Source organism: Rosa rugosa, chromosome 4 (assembly GCF_958449725.1).
Source record: "Rosa rugosa chromosome 4, drRosRugo1.1, whole genome shotgun sequence".
NCBI lineage: Eukaryota > Viridiplantae > Streptophyta > Magnoliopsida > Rosales > Rosaceae > Rosa > Rosa rugosa.
This window is the reverse complement of record NC_084823.1, coordinates 12,618,426-12,638,932: the sequence shown is the minus strand read 5'-3', so window position 1 is coordinate 12,638,932 and position 20,507 is coordinate 12,618,426. Positions and strand designations below refer to the sequence as shown.

The 20,507-nt window shown below is 38.4% G+C and overlaps 1 protein-coding gene across 1 annotated transcript; it reads left to right on the top strand.

Moving 5' to 3' along the window:
* The first annotated feature begins 12,525 nt into the window (after positions 1-12,525).
* LOC133744361 (protein FAR1-RELATED SEQUENCE 5-like) lies at positions 12,526-13,827 on the top strand. Its single transcript, XM_062172482.1, has one exon. The coding sequence runs from the start codon at positions 12,526-12,528 to the stop codon at positions 13,825-13,827; it is 1,302 nt and encodes a 433-aa protein (XP_062028466.1).
* The last annotated feature ends 6,680 nt before the right edge of the window (positions 13,828-20,507 follow it).

The window sequence follows — 20,507 nt, the reverse complement described above, 5'->3', positions numbered from 1 at the left end:
GCTTTTATGTACATTGATCAGTAGATGTACAAAATAGAATGGTCCTAACAACCACTTGGCTATTATAAGCGGTATTTTGAAATATAAGCATTATCATATATCCTTAAATGTTATGAAATTTGGTAAAATATAATACTTACTGTTGAAGGAATATCGATTTAGTGTGCCTTATCAAACTAGGAGTAGCAATAGGAGAGACCCAATCCTATACGGATTGGTATTCCTTGTAACATTAGAACTAGTACTTTGTAATCCCTATATATAGGGCTCCTATTCTCAATAATAATATACACATCTCTCTCTACAATTCTCTCTTGAATCTATTTTACTTAAACACGTTATCAGCACGAGCCCTAACCACAAAACAGAAAACCAAAACCCGAAGATCTCCTTTCACCACCACAGCCCCTAGCCCGAGCTAGCCGAGCCCTCGCTGCAGCCTGCCTTCGCGCGCCCCTGTGCTCCTTTGCTGCAGCCTGCGCGCCCGTTCGCTTGCAGCGCTGCTGCTGCCCTGCGCGCCTCCGCGGCACCTGCTGCCCTTACAGCGTCCCCGCGCCCCTGCGCATGCTGCTGCTTGCCCACACGCCCGCGCCCCTGCAGCCCTGCATCTCTGCCGTGCCCCTGCTGCCCCTACAGCGCACCTACCTCAGCAACTCCTTTTCTCACCTGCTGCAACTCGCTGCCGCTGCAACATCACTGCAGCCCCTATCCGACACCGCTGCAAACCTTCGCTCCATCACGCCTGCATCGACACGCGCGTGATCCAAAAACCGAAATCAACAAGTAAGTATTCAAAAGAGTAAGTTTTGAAGTTCCTGTTTCCCGAAATTTATATTTCCTCCTTCTTTTTTTCGGGGACTTGAAAACCTCCCTTCTTCTACATCCCACCTTTCTTATAACGTGGGTTCGATTCTTGAAAAGCGGAATCGTGGGGATTCACGCAATTAACGAACTAAGAGCATTCGTAAGACTTCGGACTAAGAGCGTCCGTAAGCATCGATTTAACGAACTAAGAGCGTTCGTATGCTACGGACTAAGAGCGTTCGTGAGCATCTATTTTGACCATTCAAACATCATTGTTTCGGTCTAATCCAATTATTCTTGGAAATCGATTTCTTGGTAGCATAGCTCGGAAATCTTATTTATATTAGTTTTCGTGGAAGCATTGACTCCGAAACTAACTTGTTCTTGTTTCATCTTTCAGGATGTCAAACATGAACAAACTCAATTTTGTTCCATTGGATTATGCAGGCAAAAGGTACTTAATTTGGGTCACTGATGTCGAGATCCACCTTATTGCCCGTGATTTATTGCATACTATCCAAGAGCTTTGTCCTATAGAAACAGCTCCAGACCCTCAAACTGAGAAAGATAATTCTAAGGCACTTGCCTTCATGAAACGTCACATGGATAGTGACCTCCGGTTTGAGTTCATAAATGAGGATAGCGCCATAAAGCTTTGGCATGCGCTTCGCGAACGATATGGCAACGTTCGTGACTCCATACTTCCGAATACAGAAGCAGAATGGAAAGATCTTCGCTTCTCTGAATTTGACACTGTCATGCAATTTTATTCGGAAGCTCTCAGCATCAGAGCAATGATGCGTCTCTGTGGAAAAACAATCACAGAAGACCAATTGATTGAGAAAACCCTCAATACCTTCCCCGTCTATGCTATGAGGTCCTCTGACTTATTCCGGACTCATGTAAATGCAAGACGGATCACAAGTTTTCAACAGCTTATTGAAGCTATGGCCACTACTGAAAGACATGGCAATGAACTTGTGCAAAGAAGATTTGATAGGCTTCACGATAGCTATCAAGAGCATCGTCTTATGGCTAGAGAAAGTCGCCATCGACGTCATGATCCATACAATCGAAATGCTCAAGAAGGTAATCGCTCAAGGCGACAATCACACGACCGTAGGAGGCGTGATTTTGAGAGAAATAGGGTTGGAAACCATGGAGCCAACGTTGGCCATGGGCACCACTTTCCAACGCCACTAGTCCTAGGGACTATGCATATTGCGCCAATGCGCCTCAATCAAGGGAGAATCCTCTTTATGGTGTCTATTTCTGATATGGAACGTCTGATCAATAGACCTGAATTTGCAATGTACCTACGAAGGTAGTCGCATCATGGTGATCAAGACTTCGAGTTCACAAAGACTTTAAATCTGGCGATGAAGACAAAATGCCGCAGATTTTTATTTATAGTCTTTTATTTTTCCAAGAATTATGTAATGGCAATTATGCCTTAAATCAATAAAATGGCTTTTTGTATTAACTCTTTCTCACTAGGCATCCTCAAGAGTACTTGTGATGTCTAGGCAAGGTTTGATATGAGAGAACGGTTTTAAAAGTGAGCAACGCTTCACCAAAATCTCGCCTTACCTTACCTGGTCACAACTAAATTGAAATTACCGAACGGATTGAGTGACTACGATTTGTCTACGGTTTGATTTTTATATTGGATTAGATTTTGGTCAAGAAACTTTGATGTAATCATTGGCTATTATTAATAAAGTATCGATTTATTTTATCTCATGTCATGGACATATTTTTCAAACTTTATTATTTAAAGGATGTAAGTACCAATGATTTTCATGTGAGAATGGACAAGAGTTCCTTTGCATCACCTCTAATGACTACGGACATAAACGAGTCTTAGAGAAACTTATGTGTCGCTCTAGTGGGTTGTATGCAACCACTATTCGAATCATTGAATCCAACTATGTCATGAGAGATGATTTATGGGATTCCGACACATATAGGCTTTGGCATGACCGTCTGGGACACCCAGGTCGTGATATGATGATCCGTATATTAAAGACCTCACACAGACATCCATTCTTCAGAACGAAGAGAAGTAAAAACCAAAAATTGGTTCGAGGAGATGCACCTGCGCCTCACGGCGCCAAGACTGTGCAAGACCGGCCACTTAGGGCCGGCGCCGTCTACCCCCTACGGCAACAACATGGCATTGACGCCATGGATCATTGTTTGACTCCTCCTTCTACTTCTAAAGTCAATTGTGACTTCATGGCTAAACCAAAATCCTCATTGGTTGTCTCTAAAGCCCATCATTCGTTCTGCAAAGCCTGCTCTTTAGCAAAATTAGGATCGAGACCATCCTATGCAAAGGACACTAAAGAAAATATACCATTCTTGCAAAGAATTCAAAGTGATATTTGTGGACCTATTCAACCATCATGCGGACCATTTCGATGTATCGACACGCTGGTCACCTGTCATGCTATTGTCCACAAGGAACGCTGCATTTGCTAAACTCCTAGCATAAATAATTAAGTTAAGGGCTCACCACCCTGATCATCCTATTAAGTCTATAAGATTAGACAATGCTGGAGAGTTTACATCAAAGACTTTTGATGATTATTGCATGTCCATTGGGATTGATGTTGAACATCCTGTTCCTCATGTTCACACCCAAAATGGTCTCGCAGAAGCCGCCATTAAACGACTACAAATGGTCGCTAGGGCATTGGTAATGCGCACCAATCTCCCTATTTCTGCTTGGGGCTATGCAATATTGCATGCAGCTGTGTTTATTCGTTTGAGGCCCACTGCCACTCAACCCTTTTCTACGTCCCAGATGGTGACTGGGTATGAGCCTAATGTCTCACACTTACGCATATTTGGGTGTGCAGTTTATGTGCCAATTGCGCCACCACAGCGCACCAAAATGGGTCCTCAAAGACGATTAGGCATTTATGTTGGATATGATTGTCCAACGATTATCCGCTACATAGAACCCTTGACAGGCGATCTCTTTACCGCTAGATTTGCGGATTGTCACTTCGATGAGACAGTCTTCCCGTCGTTAGGGGGAGATAAGAACATCAATGTTCAACACAACAGGAATTGTCGTGGTCTGTCCCCACTCTGTCTCATCTTGATCCCCGAACCGCACAGTCTGAAATTGAAGTGTGGAGAATTCTCGATCTTCAGAACGTAGCAGAATCGATGCCTGATGCGTTTTCTGATATCGCTAAAGTGACGAGATCACACATACCTGCTGCAAACGTGCCTGCAAGGATTGATGTCCCTAAAACTAGATGACATGACGCCAACTCAAGAGGATATGAGCATGGCGCCAACGTCCCCTCTCACAGTGATGGTGACGTTTTGGCTAGGCCCATGGCTCCTGCCAGGAAGCGCGGGAGGCCTATAGGTTCGATGGATTCTCGCCCAAGAAAGAAAGCGAGTTTGGCACAAAATAATCCATTAATCATCGATGTGAATAATCCATCTCATGAGAATATTCCGGATTATGGTTATGTCCAAGAGACATCATTGGGGGACGCTCCAATGTCAGAACCAACTCCAAAGAATAGAGAGATCTCCATAAATTACACTAGTGTACATGAGATGATGGATAGAAATTCTATGGCAATTGATGATGCGTTTGCATATCATGTTGCAAAAGGAATCATAGAATATGATGATATCAAACCTCGCTCTATTGAAGAATGTCAACGAAGAGCAGATTGGCCTAAATGGAAAGATGCGATCCAGGTTGAATTGGATTCACTAACAAAGAGACAAGTATTTGAGCCTGTAACGCAGACACCCCCAAGTGTAAAGCCTGTTAGCCATAAATGGGTCTTTGTTAGAAAGCGTAATGAGAAAAATGAGGTGGTAAGATATAAAGCCCGCCTTGTGGCGCAAGGTTTCTCACAACGCCCTGGAATCGACTACGAGGAGACATATTCTCCCGCAATGGACGTTATAACGTTCCGCTACCTTGTCAGTTTGGTAGTTTCCGAAAAACTTGACATGCAGCTTATGGATGTGGTTATAGCATATCTCTATGGGGATCTAGATTCAGAGATATATATGAAGGTTCCAGATGGACTTCAATTACCCAAATCAAGTGGCTCTAAACCACGGAGCGCGTTTTCAATAAGATTAAAACGCTCACTATATGGATTAAAACAATCCTGACGGATGTGGTATAACCGTCTAAGTGACTACTTGATTGGGAAGGGATATATTAACAATGAAATATGCCCATGCGTGTTCATTAAAAGAACAAGTTCCGGATTTGCAATCGTAGCAGTTTATGTCGATGACATGAACCTAATTGGAACTCTAGATGAGTTGAAGGAAACTGCTAAATACTTGAAATCCGAATTTGAGATGAAAGATCTTGGGAAAACACGGTTTTGTCTCGGTTTAGAACTCGAGCACCGTAGTGATGGGATTTTGATCCATCAGTCTGCATATACTCAGAAAATCCTAAGGCGCTTTAATGAAGATAAAGCAAAGCCTGTGAGTACTCCCATGATTGGTCGTAGTCTTGAGCCCGAAAAAGATCCATTTCATCCAAAGGATGAGGACGAGGAACCATTAGTGGCCGAAGTGCCCTATTTAAGTGCAATAGGCGCATTATTGTACTTAGCTCAATGCACAAGACCAGACATCTCTTTTGCAGTGAACTTGTTAGCTCGACATAGCTCTGCGCCAACACGCCGCCATTGGATTGGTGTAAAGACAATCTTTCGATACCTAGGAGGTATGATTGATATGGGCCTATTTTATCCCTACAGAGAGAAGAGGAATGACGGAAGAATGGGATCGGACCCCATTAGGCATGGAGCCACCGTCCACCATGACAAAGTGGTCGGCCATATTGCCGCCAACGCCGCCACCAACACCAAGGGTGGCCGGCCTCACCCTACTCCCCTCCATCAAAACGACAATGATGTTTTGATGGGATTTGCTGATGCAGGGTACCTCTCTGACCCTCACAAAGGTCGCTCCCAAACTGGTTATGTCTTTACCATGGGAAGCACTGCGATATCTTGAAGGTCTACGAAACAAACCCTTGTTGCTACTTCCTCGAATCATGCAGATATTATTGCTCTACATGAAGCCGTTCGTGAATGTATATGGTTAAGGTCTGTGATTCGACATATTCAAGGAAGTTGTGGTTTGAAGTCTACCACAGATGAACCTACATGCATTTATGAGGATAATGCAGCTTGTATTGAACAAATGAAGTTAGGTTTCATCAAAGGCGATAACACCAAGCATATATCGCCTAAGTTCTTTTATAATCAGCAACAACAATCACTTCTAAAGATTGAAGTGAATCAAATCCGATCAGAGGATAATGTAGTGGACTTATTCACTAAGTCGTTACCTAAATCCACATTCGAGAAACATGTGAAGAGCATCGGATTGAGAAAGTTATCCGAACTCCCACGATTGTAGCAATCAGGCGAAGATATCGACATCAGGGGGAGTTATGATGTCTACATGTTCGATCTCGAAGAGTGTAGGACGTGTTGTGCTCTTTTTGTCCTTCGACCAGGGTTATTTTTATCCCATAGGGTTTTTGTTACCTGGCAAGGTTTTTAACGAGGCAACGGACGAAGCGTCACCACCAAGTTTGAAGCGGCACAAGGGGGAGTGTTGAAGGAATATCGATTTAGTGTGCCTTATCAAACTAGGAGTAGCAATAGGAGAGAAGGTTCTAGATTTCCCAATCCTACACGGATTGGTATTCCTTGTAACATTAGAACTAGTACTTTGTAATCCCTATATATAGGGCTCCTATTCTCAATAATAATATACACATCTCTCTCTACAATTCTCTCTCGAATCTATTTTACTTCAACACTTACGAGTTTTTGTTACCAAATTTCATAACATTTTATATAAGCAGTGGAAAATACTTCACTTGCAGACCACTTCACTGTTGTGATTGCAATTAATTTGTTGCTCACCTACAAATCTGGAAGAAGAATGAATCAGAACAAATTGGATATAAAAAAAAATTTAAAAAAAAGGAAGAAGAGGGAGAGGTCTCATAAGATTGAATGCAAAATCAAACAGATCATGCAACATATCTGATGCATGAATAATCTCAACCACAAATAGCACAATATTGGACAACGACAGAAAGACCAATCTGAATATACTTGATCTCAGAAAACAATTTCTGATACTGACATTAATATTTTCAAGGGTTTAGGGTCTAGAAATCAGGGCTCATAGTTTACAATTTATCAACTCAATTGAAAACGTAGGAAAAACTGAAACAAAGAAACAGTATTTGATTTCCTTCAAAACAACAACCGTATAAACTAACCACATATGGATATTGTAAATATATGTGAAATTCATAGAGCATGCTGCAATGAGGTGGACTTGAAAATGTAAACAATGATGACTAACCAATCAATATATATGCGTGCTAACCTGTATCAGAACACAATAGGAAAGCGTGGTTGATTCCACCAAAAGATATTGCCTCTGCAGATCTTTCCAGAGCCTCAAGCTGCTCCGAAAACCTTTTTGTAGCCTGAAATCACCAACAAACAGCAAACCAAAAGAGTGGAATTAAAAGTTTGAAGGGAGAGAGAGAAAAAAAAAAAGAAGAAGAAGAAGAAGAGAGAGCTGAAAGAGAAATAGCATTAACTTAGGTAACCTAATTTTTATTTGTATCATATAAGATGTACAATTGATCTAGGATTAAACTAAAGCCATAAGAATCCTTGTCAAATATTGAAACTAGGACAAGATGCAACACGATTTTTATGCTACAGCAAAGATTTATTAAAATATTGAGAACAACTACATCTCTTATATTTGTTTTTATGGTTTTAATGTGTGATCCTCAATTTTCTATAACCAAACAAAATAGTATCCAGGTTTCAAAGTGATCAAAGGCTAACAACAAAAATGGGATGATAAAAATCCACTATTCCGGTATTTTGTTATCTTCATCTTCTTCTTACTCTAGGTTTGCTCCACTTCTTCCTCCATCATCATCATCATCTTCTTGCAATATGACAACATCTTCTTTTGCCATTACGTCAAACGCTCTCACTACATCAAATCAAAAGCTACGAGTGTTCTAGTTCGTCATGTCAGGATATCATTTATCAATTGAATTTCAATTTGATTTTTTTAATTAAAGAGGAAAATATTTGAAAAACAAAAAAATAAGCTTTCTTGGTATGTGAAAACTCATTTTTGCCCTTGTGTACAAGAGGGTGGCTACTTTTACCGGAGATTGATTGAAAAAGTGCGGCTATTGCCACCTTACAGTTTGCTTACTACACCCTACATAAGAATTGTATCCTTTAGAATCCCATTTTATCCCTAATTATAATTAAACAAGAAAAGAAAAAAAATCATAAAATTTAGGGATCAACTTTGGATGGATATTTATGAACAAGCATTCTAGAATCTCAAAATCCAAATAAGTTGAAGAGAATCTCAAAATGGGGTTCTAAGACATTCTTGAGACTGTCAAATCGAAAGTGCAGTACTCTCCTAAATTATAAACTCTTCTTAATCACTTTCTTCTCTAGGTAATCCCATAATGATTGAATTCCATGTATAAGGACTTCAAGCAGTTTAACAAACATCCACATAAATGGGCAATACTATGTAATATATTTTGATGCAAGATTGTTTAACTTTTTTTACGGTACCACAAATATATGCAATAATGGAGTGTATTTGTTCATGTCTATGATTTTTAGTGGGGGTTGTTTTTTAAGTTTCTATTTTTGAATTACTTTTTCTTAATTATAAATAAGGGTAGAATATGAAACTTTTAGGATAAAATTCTAATGTGTGGTGGGGTGAGTAGACAGTACGGTGACAATAACTGCACACTTATCATTAATTTGATGAAAGTACCTAGCTATTATGTATTTTTTCAAGTTAGGTACCTATTTGATCACTTTGAAAATCTGTGTACTATTTTTTCCAGTATAAAAAAATTAAGTTCTCATCCATGATAAAAGCCATTGCTTTTAAAGTAGTTTCAAAATACCAAGTATTTACTATAACTTTAGTAAATAATTTGACGGCGGAAATGCCGGAGGACAAGGCCAAGCTAAGGGAAATGCTGGAGGACAAGGACAAGATGGTGGAAATGTTCGAGGCCGAGATAGGGAGCACCAAGGCGAAGGGGGATCTGAGGTTGACATATGTCTGGCTATATATATTATTTTTTGGTACATGGGTCTGGCCGAGGTTGACATGGGTGAGGTTGACATGGGTCTGGTTGAGGGTGGATCTGGGCCGGAGGATGAGGTTGATGATGTGATGGAGTTGGGTTTGGGCCCTAGGGCCGAATCTGGACGCAACTAATGTGGAGGTTCCTTTGGGCCGTGGAGCTCAGCTTTAGCCGAACACAGTAGTAGCCAATTTCTTTTTCTCGATAGGTTTAATGTTTAATGAAAACATATTGTATCTACATGTGTGGATAATTATGGTTTGGATTTGTCTATGCTGTGGTTATATCTACGTATGTGGATGATTATGGATCATTTATATCTTTTAATTTCTTAGGATTCTATTGAAGATGTTAATCAAAAGAAAGATAAAGTATGAGAAAAGATAACTAATTTGTGGAATAAGGATAAGGATGAACACCATATGCGAAGGGCCAAGTCGCTTCAAAGTTGATTTTTTTATCTTAACTATTGTGTAAGCAAATTTCGTACTTCGCCGGATGGAAAATTGGAGTCAAAGTGGTGCTACGGAGAAAGATATTGTAAGTATTTGTTCAACTTTTTTATTGACAAAGTTAGATCATGGATTGTAAGTATTCTTAACCAGTTATTCTTTGTTGACATATCTAGTATTCCCGGGTAAAACAACATTTACTAGATAATCCTAACTATACAAAGAAGAAACTTCAATTTGATCATGTGTGGCTTATTCTCAAGGATGCTAAAAAATGGTGGTGAGCTAGGTTACCAACCGAATCCTTTATTACATTTTTTTATATATTTTTTTTTAACTGGTTTTTAATATCATTTTCACTTAAAAGTGAAAGTATAATATGAGGTTACAATGTAACATTACTGCACCAGTAAAAGAAGCTCTAGCTATAATGGCAATTTGGTAAAAACAGTAACTTACAATGGTAATTTTGTAAAGTGAGTGGAGTGTTAGACTGCTATGTAAGCATAGCATTGCAATGGAAACCCTAAATCTAGATTAGAACAACTCTCAGGAAAATCGCAGGGCAAAATGGGCGGAAAGATGGTTATCCCATCCCTAAGATTTGATCGGGCTACCCGCAATTTACTAGCTAGGGATTCTCGGGGCCAATCTAGATGAGGCTGAGCTGGCAGAGGCGGTGAAAATGCCGGAGGACAAGGCTAAACTGGGAGAAATGCGGGAGGACAAGGTCAAGATGGTTACCCCATCCCCATGCCAAGATTTGATCGGGCTACCCGCAATTTGCTAGCTAGAGATTCTCACTGTGGCCAATCTAGAAGAGACTGAGATAGGGAGCACCAAGGCGAAGGGGGATCTGAGGTTGACATATGTCTGGCTATATATATATATTTTTTGGTACATAGGTCTGGCCGAGGGTGGATTTGGGCCGGATGATGAGGTTGATGGAGTTAGGTATAAGAATGTTGTCAATCGAAAATGAAATTTTACTGTCCAAGAAGATCAACTCTTGGGTCATTTATATCTTTCAATTTCTTAGGATTCAATCGAAGATGTTAATCAAAAGAAAGATAAAGTATGAGAAAAGGTAACTGATTTGTGGAATAAGGATAAGGATGAACACCATATGCGAAGGGCCAAATCGCTTCAAAGTCGATTTTTTTTATCTTAACTATTGTGTAAGCAAATTTCGTGGTTCACTTCGCCGGATGGAAAATTGGAGTCAAAGTGGTGCTACGGAGAAATATATTGTAAGTATTTGTTCAACTTTTTTATTGACAAAGTTAGATCATGGATTGTAAGTATTCTTAACCAGTTATTCTTTGTTGACATATCCAGTATTCCCGGGCAAAACAACATTTACTAAATGATCCTAACTATACAAAGAAGAAGCTTCAATTTGATCATGTGTGGCCTATTCTCAAGGATGCTAAAAAATGGTGGTGAGCTAGGTTACCAACCGAATCCTTTATTACCTTTTTTTTTTTTTTTAAACTGTTTTTTAATATCATTTTTCACTTAAAAGTGAAAGTATAATATGAGGTTACAATGTAACATTACTGCACCAGTAAAAGAAGCTCTATAATGGCAATTTGGTAAAAATAGTAACTTACAAGGAGTTGGGTGGATCTATGGTTGGCTCTGTGGTCGAAGGTGGATCTGGGCTGGAGTTGGATGGATCTGTGGTCGAAGGTGGATCTGGGCCAGAGTTGGGGGCCGAATCTGGACTCAACGAATGTTTAGGTTCTTTTGTGCCCTGGAGCTCCGTTTAGCCGGTATTAGCCAATTTCTTTAGGTTACTGTTAATATGTTTTTATTATGCTTTGGATTTTGTTTGCAGTGGTTTATATCTACGTATGTTTTGCTTGGTCTCTTGTCCAGAAATGGTTTCTGGGAAAAGAACTTATTTATGAGGTACCATCTACCAGGATTCATAACCCAGTCTGGATGACTTCATTCATGTGTTTCTGGTATCTAGAGGAGAAGCTTAGTTCTGTTCTTGCTAGTGAATGATGCTGATTAATATAACTTTTTGATTTTATGTATATGGTTTGAATGGATGGATTTCAAAGATCAATGCAAGTCCTAGCTCCTAGGCCAAGGGTATGCATAAACAGTCTTTTGGGCTTTATAGCATTTTAATTACAAGCTATAGAGCTATTCTAAAAAAAAAAAAAATTACAAGCTATAGAGCTATAGTATAAGACCACTATAAACCCACAACTGTTGGATGCTGCAGAGGTTCTTCCCATACTAATCTTGTAAAACTGAATAGACAAAGAAAGTGTTACCCCATTGTGCAACCTGCAGTAGTTGGATGCAGGCCTGGCCCAAGAGACGTTTGCATTTGTGATTAATTACAGGCAAATTGGAGAAAACACAGAAAAGCATGAGGACAAGAAAAGGAAGAGAATTTGACACCCCCCTCTCCCTTTTCTTTCGTTTTGTTTTTGGAGGAAGCAAAACTTAAGCAAATGCCAAATGGGTTTCTTCCTTTTCTTTTTTGTGTTGGGAGCATCTCTCTAGTAGTTTTGGGTGTGGGAAGCACTGCCCCTCGGTAAGTCTAAGTGTTATATGCCTTGATAATGCATGTTTTCTTTGTACATCCGTTAGTTTGAATAGAGTTTTCATAATCTGATTTGTCTTAAGAGAAAAAACAGTCTATGTAGAAGAAATGGAAAGTGTTGAGAATGAAATGGATACTGCATATGTGGAAGAAAATATGGACAGTGGGGATGAAGTTGAAACTGAGAGAAGTAATGTGGAAATTGATATCGAAACTACTGAGAAAGAAATAGTGAAAGAAAGGGTAAAAGAGCCAGAGATTGGACTAGTGTTTGATTCAATTGATGAGCTAAAGAAGTATTATAAATCCTATGGAAAAGGAATGGGGTTTGAAGTTTGTAAAAGGACCTCAAGCAGAGGAGATGATGGGGAATTGAAGTACATAACATTCACATGTTCACGTTTTGGCTAGCCTAGTAGCAAGTCAAGACACGCATTTAAATTGCGACAAGTTGCAAAATCAGATTGCAAGGCTAAACTCAATGCAAATTTACTCCAAGATGGAAAATGGTTAGTGTCCTCCATTGTGCTGAACATAATCATGATCTTAGTAGTCCAAGCAAAAGACGATTTTTTAAAAGCTCAAGAGAATTACCGCCACATGTTAAAAAGAGGTTAGCAACAAATGATATAGCTGGAATAAGACCAAAAAAGAATTTCAATTCCTTTGTGGTTGAAGCTGGTCGACATGAGAATTTAACATTCCTAGAGAAGGATGTGAGAAATTTTCTTGATAATGTAAGGCATCTACGACTGGGGGAGGCAGATGCTGCTGCTATTCAAAAGTATTTTCTGAAAATGCAAGCTGACAACTCCAATTTCTTTTATATAATGGATATAAATGAGGAGGGTCGACTAAGGAATGTGTTTTGGGCAGATGCAAGAAGTAGAGCTGCTTACAAGGAATTTGGTGATGTTGTGACATTTGACACCACATACTTAACAAATAAGTATGACATGCCATTTGCACCTTTTGTAGGTGTCAATCATCATGGGCAATCAATATTACTAGGATGTGGATTGATTTCTCATGAGGATACAGATACATTTACATGGTTATTCCAGTCCTGGCTTACATGTATGTCTAATCATGCTCCTAGTGCAATCATTACAGATCAAGATAAAGCAATGCAAAGAGCAATTGGGATTGTCTTTCCTTTTACACGACATAGGTGGTGCTTGTGGCATATAATGAAGAAGATTCCAGAGAAATTGAAAGGCTACAAAGAGAAATACGAGTCTATCAAGTTTTCTTTTCAAAATATTGTTTACGATTCACTAAATTGTGATGAATTTGAAGATCGTTGGAAGGTGTTCGTTGAAAAGTATAACCTTCAGAATAATGAATGGTTATTGGGATTATATGAGAAGAGGCGAAGATGGGTACCTAGTTTTGTGAAAGACACTTTCTGGGCATGCATGTCTACAACTCAACGTAGCGAGAGCATAAATGCATTCTTTGATGAGTATGTAAACTCAAAGACTACATTGAAGCAGTTTGTGGAGCAATATGAGAATGCTTTACGAGATAAAGTTGAGAAACAGAGTCTTGCAGATTTTCAGTCTTTCAATTCAAAGATTCCGTGTTTCACAATGTATAATATTGAGAAACAATACCATGATGCTTACACAAATGCAAAGTTCAAAGAGTTTCAGAAAGAGCTAGAAGGAAAGATGCATTGTGGCATATCATCATCTGAAAGGAATGGTACAATTATAGATATCACTGTGGATGAAGATGTAAAGATCGATACAGAAATGAGACGTGTCCCATTCATAGTTCATTTCAATGAGGACATACAGGTGTGAGGTAAATTGTGTGTGTCGTCTATTTGAGTTCAAAGGAATATTATGTCGGCATGCAATTGTGGTTCTAATTCACAAAAATATGACCGATGTTCCAGAGAAGTACATTTTAAAACGATGGACAGCAAGTGTAAAAAGAAGTCATAGCAAAGTGAAAATAAGTTATGGCAATTGGACTGCGAAGCCTAAAACACAAAGAAATGATATGATGTGTAATTTGTTTTATGAGGTGGCAGACTTGGCAGATGGCAAAGAAGAAGATTCTAACATGGTGATAGGGATATTAAATGATCTGAAAATGAAACTGACTCAAAGTAAAGTTGATTGCGAAAGAAAAGGAGACAATATTGAGTTGGTTGAGAAGACAACAGATGATGGAAAACTTTTAGAGAATGGTTGTGAAATACTTGATCCATTATCTGTTCGAAGTAAAGGTCGTCCTCCAGTCAACCGAAAACAATCTATGACCGAGCAAATTATTTGAAAAAGAAAAGAAACTGAAGCTGCAAAAATATCTAATAATAAAAATAAATTCGAGGTTAGACTACATTTCTATATTAGTTAGTTTTTTTTGTGAATTCTTTACTCTTTACTTATTTTTAAGAACTGATTTATTTTATTCTTTCTTTCATAAGGTTTGTAGAATAATGAATTTTTTTTTCTTTCATAAGGATTCTGAAATAATGAAAAGCACTAATGATGTCTTTGGGACACAAGAAAGCATTGTACTTCAGGTATGATAACTATATTTTTTCTATATATCATCTTGATATTATGTTAAAGCATCAATAATAAGCATATTTCAACAATATATGTCTTTTATCGTTCTGCCATTACATTAGTTTAACATCATTGAATTTTCAGGCATCTAAAGTTTGTATGAAGTTATCATCTGTCTAAACTAATACATACACAAATCAATTTCCAATGAGATATCATCAGTATATTGCAACCCAAACTGATGTGACACCCGATGGTAATTGTGGATATAGAGTCGTAGCTGAGGCGATGAGATTTGGTCAAAAAGCTTGGCGAAATGTACGAAAAGATCTCTTGCAAGAACTACAAAGCATGCCTTCCCTATATAAAGATCTTATATATGGACCCAAACGGTATGCTAAGCTTGAGCATGCACTTAATTTTAATAAGAATGGTTATGCAAAGAAAGAGTATTGGATGAGCATGCCGGATATGGGGTATCTAATTGCTACATATTATAAAGTGGTAGTGATCCATTTATCCAATGTACAATGTGTTACTCTCCTTCCTTTGATATTGCCGTCTGAATTGCATGACGCTGAGTTACCTTAGATTGCCATTGGTTTTGTCAAGATAGGGAATAAAGGGTATTTTGTACAGGTATTGTATCTGCATTTAGAATTTTTATTCTTTACAAGTTAATAGTCATGCATGTTAATACTTCCTTATCAAATAAAAAAAATGACACCTTTTTTTTGTAGGTAAATTTGTCATCAGGGTTGATACCTATACCACCAATTTCAAGTGAGTGGCATGTGCACAATGATGAAACTGCACAACACTTGTACCTTAGATACCAAGCCCGTGAAGAGAAATTCAAACTAGTATTTCAAAGTGCAGATATTGTTTGTGCAACAGAAACAAAAATTGTGGATCTTGACAGTGATTCATTACATGAAAAGTGCTAGAGATTTTGTGGTTAAGCTTTGTGAGTGATGAAGTTCATTGGACTTGGCTCCTGAGTGTTAGAAATTTTGTTCCAATTGCATTTATGATTTATGTATAGGATGTTATCTAGTATCTAATTTAGACGCCTTCAGCACCATTCTATTTTTTTTTTTTAATGTTCATGCCAACTTCTTTTGTCAATCCCTTTGCCTTGCATGATTGCAATAGACGCTTTACACAAACAGGTGATAACTGTGATATGCTTTACGAATGCAGCAAATCATGCATCATTACTAAACGAATGAAAATTTCGATGAATAAAAATTGGTAGACAATCTTGGTGTGGAAGTGTTATACCCAAGTTGTTGTCTACCTCTAATGAAAGTGTTCGCTCTATATTCGGTTTTTTTCTCATTGAAAGTTGCATAGCTTCCAAAATCAAGAAAGAAAGTGCAAAAGGAACCCAATAACGTACATGGCCAATGGCAACAAATTCCACTACTTATACTAGTCTCCATGTATCTAATATGAAAAAATAAACATTAAACACATCAGCATTCATTGAATTTCTACATTTGGGCAAGAGACTGTCAATGTATTTGACATACAATTGGCACAAACATTTGAGTAACTATATCTATATCCAAAACCCATGTCCAGTCCATATCCATAATCCCTTGACTATTATGCCCACCACTGGCAGCAAATTGGTGATTTTGTTTCAGGTTTGACCTCATTTCCATCTCAAGGAGCAAGGCCTCAGGATGGTTGCTTCCACCAGCAACATTAGGAGCTGCTTAAAAATATTGTAGGATACTTTGGGCATAGTTTCACTCGACAAAGAAGTAGAGGTGCAACCTCTCCCAAGATGCTAAATGGACACAATCTGCAATCATAAAAGCAAGACAACAAGATAAAATTAAAATAAAAGCAAGGCACAAGATACAGAGGGAAAGCCAAGTAGAAAACTATCCTATGAAAGTTTACGAACTATCCAATAAGATATTAGCCTAAAAACTGCGATACAATAAGGGAATTGGTTCCCAAATGACACCCTAATTTAATAGAATAATTGGTAATACTCATGAACAATACGAGTTAGCCTAAATTTTTTTTATTTATATTGACGACTAGGGGAGGCATTTTCTCTTGACGGTCTGTCCGAGACAGTCTTGATATGCAGCAACATACAAATATCCCCATCTCATTCTTAGACTTTGCCTTTTGGCAAGCCAATTCTCAGCTTGCATGAGCTATCCGATGATAACATAGGCATGAGCAAAAAATTCCTGACCTATAAGAAGTGAAGAGTACAATTCATTTCAAGTCTGCACAACTTGCAAGTAGAAAACACAATATCCAAATGATAAGAATTTTACCTCTACAATTACTATTCCTGTATGGTATCAAGTTGCACATCCGTTGGGACCTTCTGTCAACTTCTCTGGGATAATAGCCTTGCCAAGATAAACCTGTTTCATCCCATGTCGATATTGCCAAGTTGACAAACCTGTTCAAACATTATGTCTACCGTTGTTTTCACTCACCAATATGTGTTCAACATATATATCATACATTTTTATGTCACATGATCTTAATCATATTTTTAATTCTTATTGAATATCTTATATAATTAAGCCAATTCTTTATGAAATGGTTAAATTTTTGAACTACCATATATGCCCTCACATAATATAGGTATCAATAAATAAATTATTTCTAGATGAGGATAGGATAGTTAATTGACTATATCATATATATATAAATGCTTTAATGAGCATGTAGTGAAATTGGAAAATGAAAATAGATAAGGAAAATAATAAGGAATACAATCTAATATTATTGAATTTGAAAGTCTACATAAAATAAATATAATATTTTTTTGGTATAATTATTGTCCTTAATAGTCATTTTATAGTCGGTTATATATGTCATTTAATAATTCATAATAGAGTGAGGTCAAGTGAGCAGATTTGGAGGTTCTAATAGAAACTCTCTATTTTGTAACGTGCAATTTACTCACTAAGAGCAACTCCAACAGCTTCCCCATATTTTAGTTTTTCTCTATTTTAGGGAAAAATGAGCATCTTTTGCTCCAACAGATTCCCTATAACTTTCTCCATTTTAGGGAAAGTGAGGAGAGAGAAAACAAAATTCCCTAAATTTACAGCAATCTCTAAAATTTTAAGGAAGAATTTAGAGATTTTAGAGATTGCTGTAAACTAGGGAATCTGTTGGAGTTGAAGAAGAAAAATTGCTTAAAGCTTTGACTTTTGCTTCCCTATAATACAAAAATTATAGAGAAGCTGTTGAAGTTGCTCTAACGGGCTAGGGGAAGCAACATGATACACCTCATTTCGCTCTTTCCCGATTCAACCACAGTATACCACCAACAGTCTTATCTCCTCAACGAATAAGACTTTGATTGCATAGCGCAGAAATTGAATAAAATTACAAAACTGACCTGATGACAAAACTGTAGCGTGCAAAGGTGACTTCGATGAAGTTTGACATCGGAAACAGTCTCCATTATGTGTGATCCTCCTTGTAAAAAACTTCTTTACTGATTTTTTTATTTATTTTTTATTTTTTATAATTTAAATGGAGGATTAGACAATATCACTCATATCAGCCCCTCGTTAGTGGTCATTGTGTGAGGTGCCTACCCTTCTTGTAAGAGGACAAGGAGAGGACTTCTACACCCGGAACCCACCACCTATCCCTGATCCCTCCATTTTATATTATTTAAAAGAAAATACAAGATGGGGAGATGGGGACAAAGACCAAAACCTCCCAAAACTAATTTATTAATTTGCTGAGTTTGCTCCATGCACACTCTCCACAAATAGTGTAGCATTTTAGGTGGAACTTTGAGCTTCCACACCTCCTGTCGCCACCACCGGCACTGTATAGTCGGCATTCCGTCTTTCCCTCATAGCTAGCCATTTACCACTTTTCACCGTATACCTCCCAGATTTGTTGAAGTGCCACATTCTCATATCCATGGAAAGTGAGGGGACTAGCGGTATACTAACAATTATTACAGCGATCTCCTAGGTAACAAGAACTGTTCATTTTGTGGACATCCCACTCTCCATCATCAGTGATTTAATCATGCATCTTCGTCACCATATCCATACCACTACGAAAAGGGATGCAGAAATTTGGAAGTACCTGCTGAACCCATTGATCAACAAAAACCCCAATCCATTTTCTATAATAGGCCCCCAAATTAATGACATTCATAGCTAAGAAGCAGTGGTAGGAAAAGAATGAAGATAAGGGGTACTGTTGGGTTTGGTGCCTATCCCTCTTTGGTGGAGATATTTTGCATGGTATTAATTGTTTGTGCATTCAAGGTGACAACTTATGCATGGAAAATTGGTGCATGGTCAAGTGCATGCATTGGGTATAAATGCATGGTCAAGTTGATGCATTGGGAATAAATGCATGGTTAAATTCATGTATTGACCTTTTAGTCTTCCTAGGGAGTTAATGTGGGAGATGAGTGGTTGATTCATGAATGAGCATTGGTGAAGTGAGTCTAGAGACTTTTATCAATGGTATAAATAGATGAAGCTTGTGTGGAGGCAAGCAGGGAGAGGTTAAGGAGCAACTCCAAGGGTCTTCAAGATGTAGAAGATAGGGGGAGTTGTGTTCAAGGGCGTGTATAGCTCTTGGGGTAGAGTGATCTTCTAGGTTGAGAGAGGGTGTACAAGGGGTATCCTTTTGGATACAAGGCTAGGGCTCGGGTTGGATATAAACTTGAGTGCTCGAGTTGTGCATAAACTTCAGTGGTGTATCTTGTACTTGTGTAATTCTCTCATAGTGAAGATGAAAACTCTCCGAGGATGTAGGCATGGATTTTGGCCGAACCTTGTTAAAACTTGTTGTCTTCTTTGCTTGGTTGTTTCTTCTTTCCATCTCTACTACTAGTACTTGCATAGCGGGGGATTAATTTCCCAACGGGGGATTAATTTCCCAACAACGGGGGATTAATTTCCCAACAAAATTCTCTACCCTTGCTTTGCAATAATTCAAATAGTTAAAAATAAATAAAAAATACAAACCGAACCCTATATTATACTTTAATGAGCCAAAAGAAAAATAAAAATAAAAATTAACTTCGATCAAATAGACCTTGGAAACCCTAATCCTACTCGGATTCCAATAGCGCAGCCAAAGGTGTTCCTAATCCTAGTTGGGGTTCTAGTTCTATATATTCGATACTGTAAACAAAGCATTGGCATTAGCTATATCCTCAAATTTTGCATTGAAACCGTATTCTCTTATAAAGGAGCATATAGCTCCATCTGTTCAAGACATGAAGAAGATGATTAAGACTCTCTTTGGTTGCTTCAGTGGAAAGCAACGCCAACAAAAGAGAAATAAGCTTGATCTTGAGAGAAAACTCTTTCGGAAAAAGCTTGAGACGAAGCAAACGGAAGATGAAGGCATGTCTTGGCAGAAACCATCTGCAGATGTCATGGAGAACATTCTTCAGCGTGTCAACGTAGGTGATCGCATACGGTTGAGTATCGTCTCCAAGCCTTGGAACTCAATTGTTACACGAAGAGACATTCGTGATTTCGTGGTGCTCCACATGAACTCCCCTGGTTACTACTCCCTCATCCCACAAAATGGAAGTACTTGAGCTTTCTTAGTCTTTCTGAGGGTAAAGTTGTGAAGTTGAAGCCGCCTAAGCCGGTTCGAGGAGGGTGGATTTATGGGTCTACTAAAGGTTCCTTGATCATAATAAAGGAACAAGGACTGAAATCTACTATGTTTCTAGTAAACCCAATTTCAGGAGCCCTAGACCAACTTCCGCCATTTAAAACAATTCCATCTTTTCGAAAGTATACAAAAACGCGGGAAGAATGGAAACGTTTCGGTGCCAATCTATTCTGCCCTCGCATTGCGGTATCTATGTCGGATAATAATAATTCGAACTGTTGGACGATGGCAGCAGCAATTATAGACTATATGACGATCGTAAGACATTGGTTGTGTGCAGACCTGGAGACAAGAAATGGAGT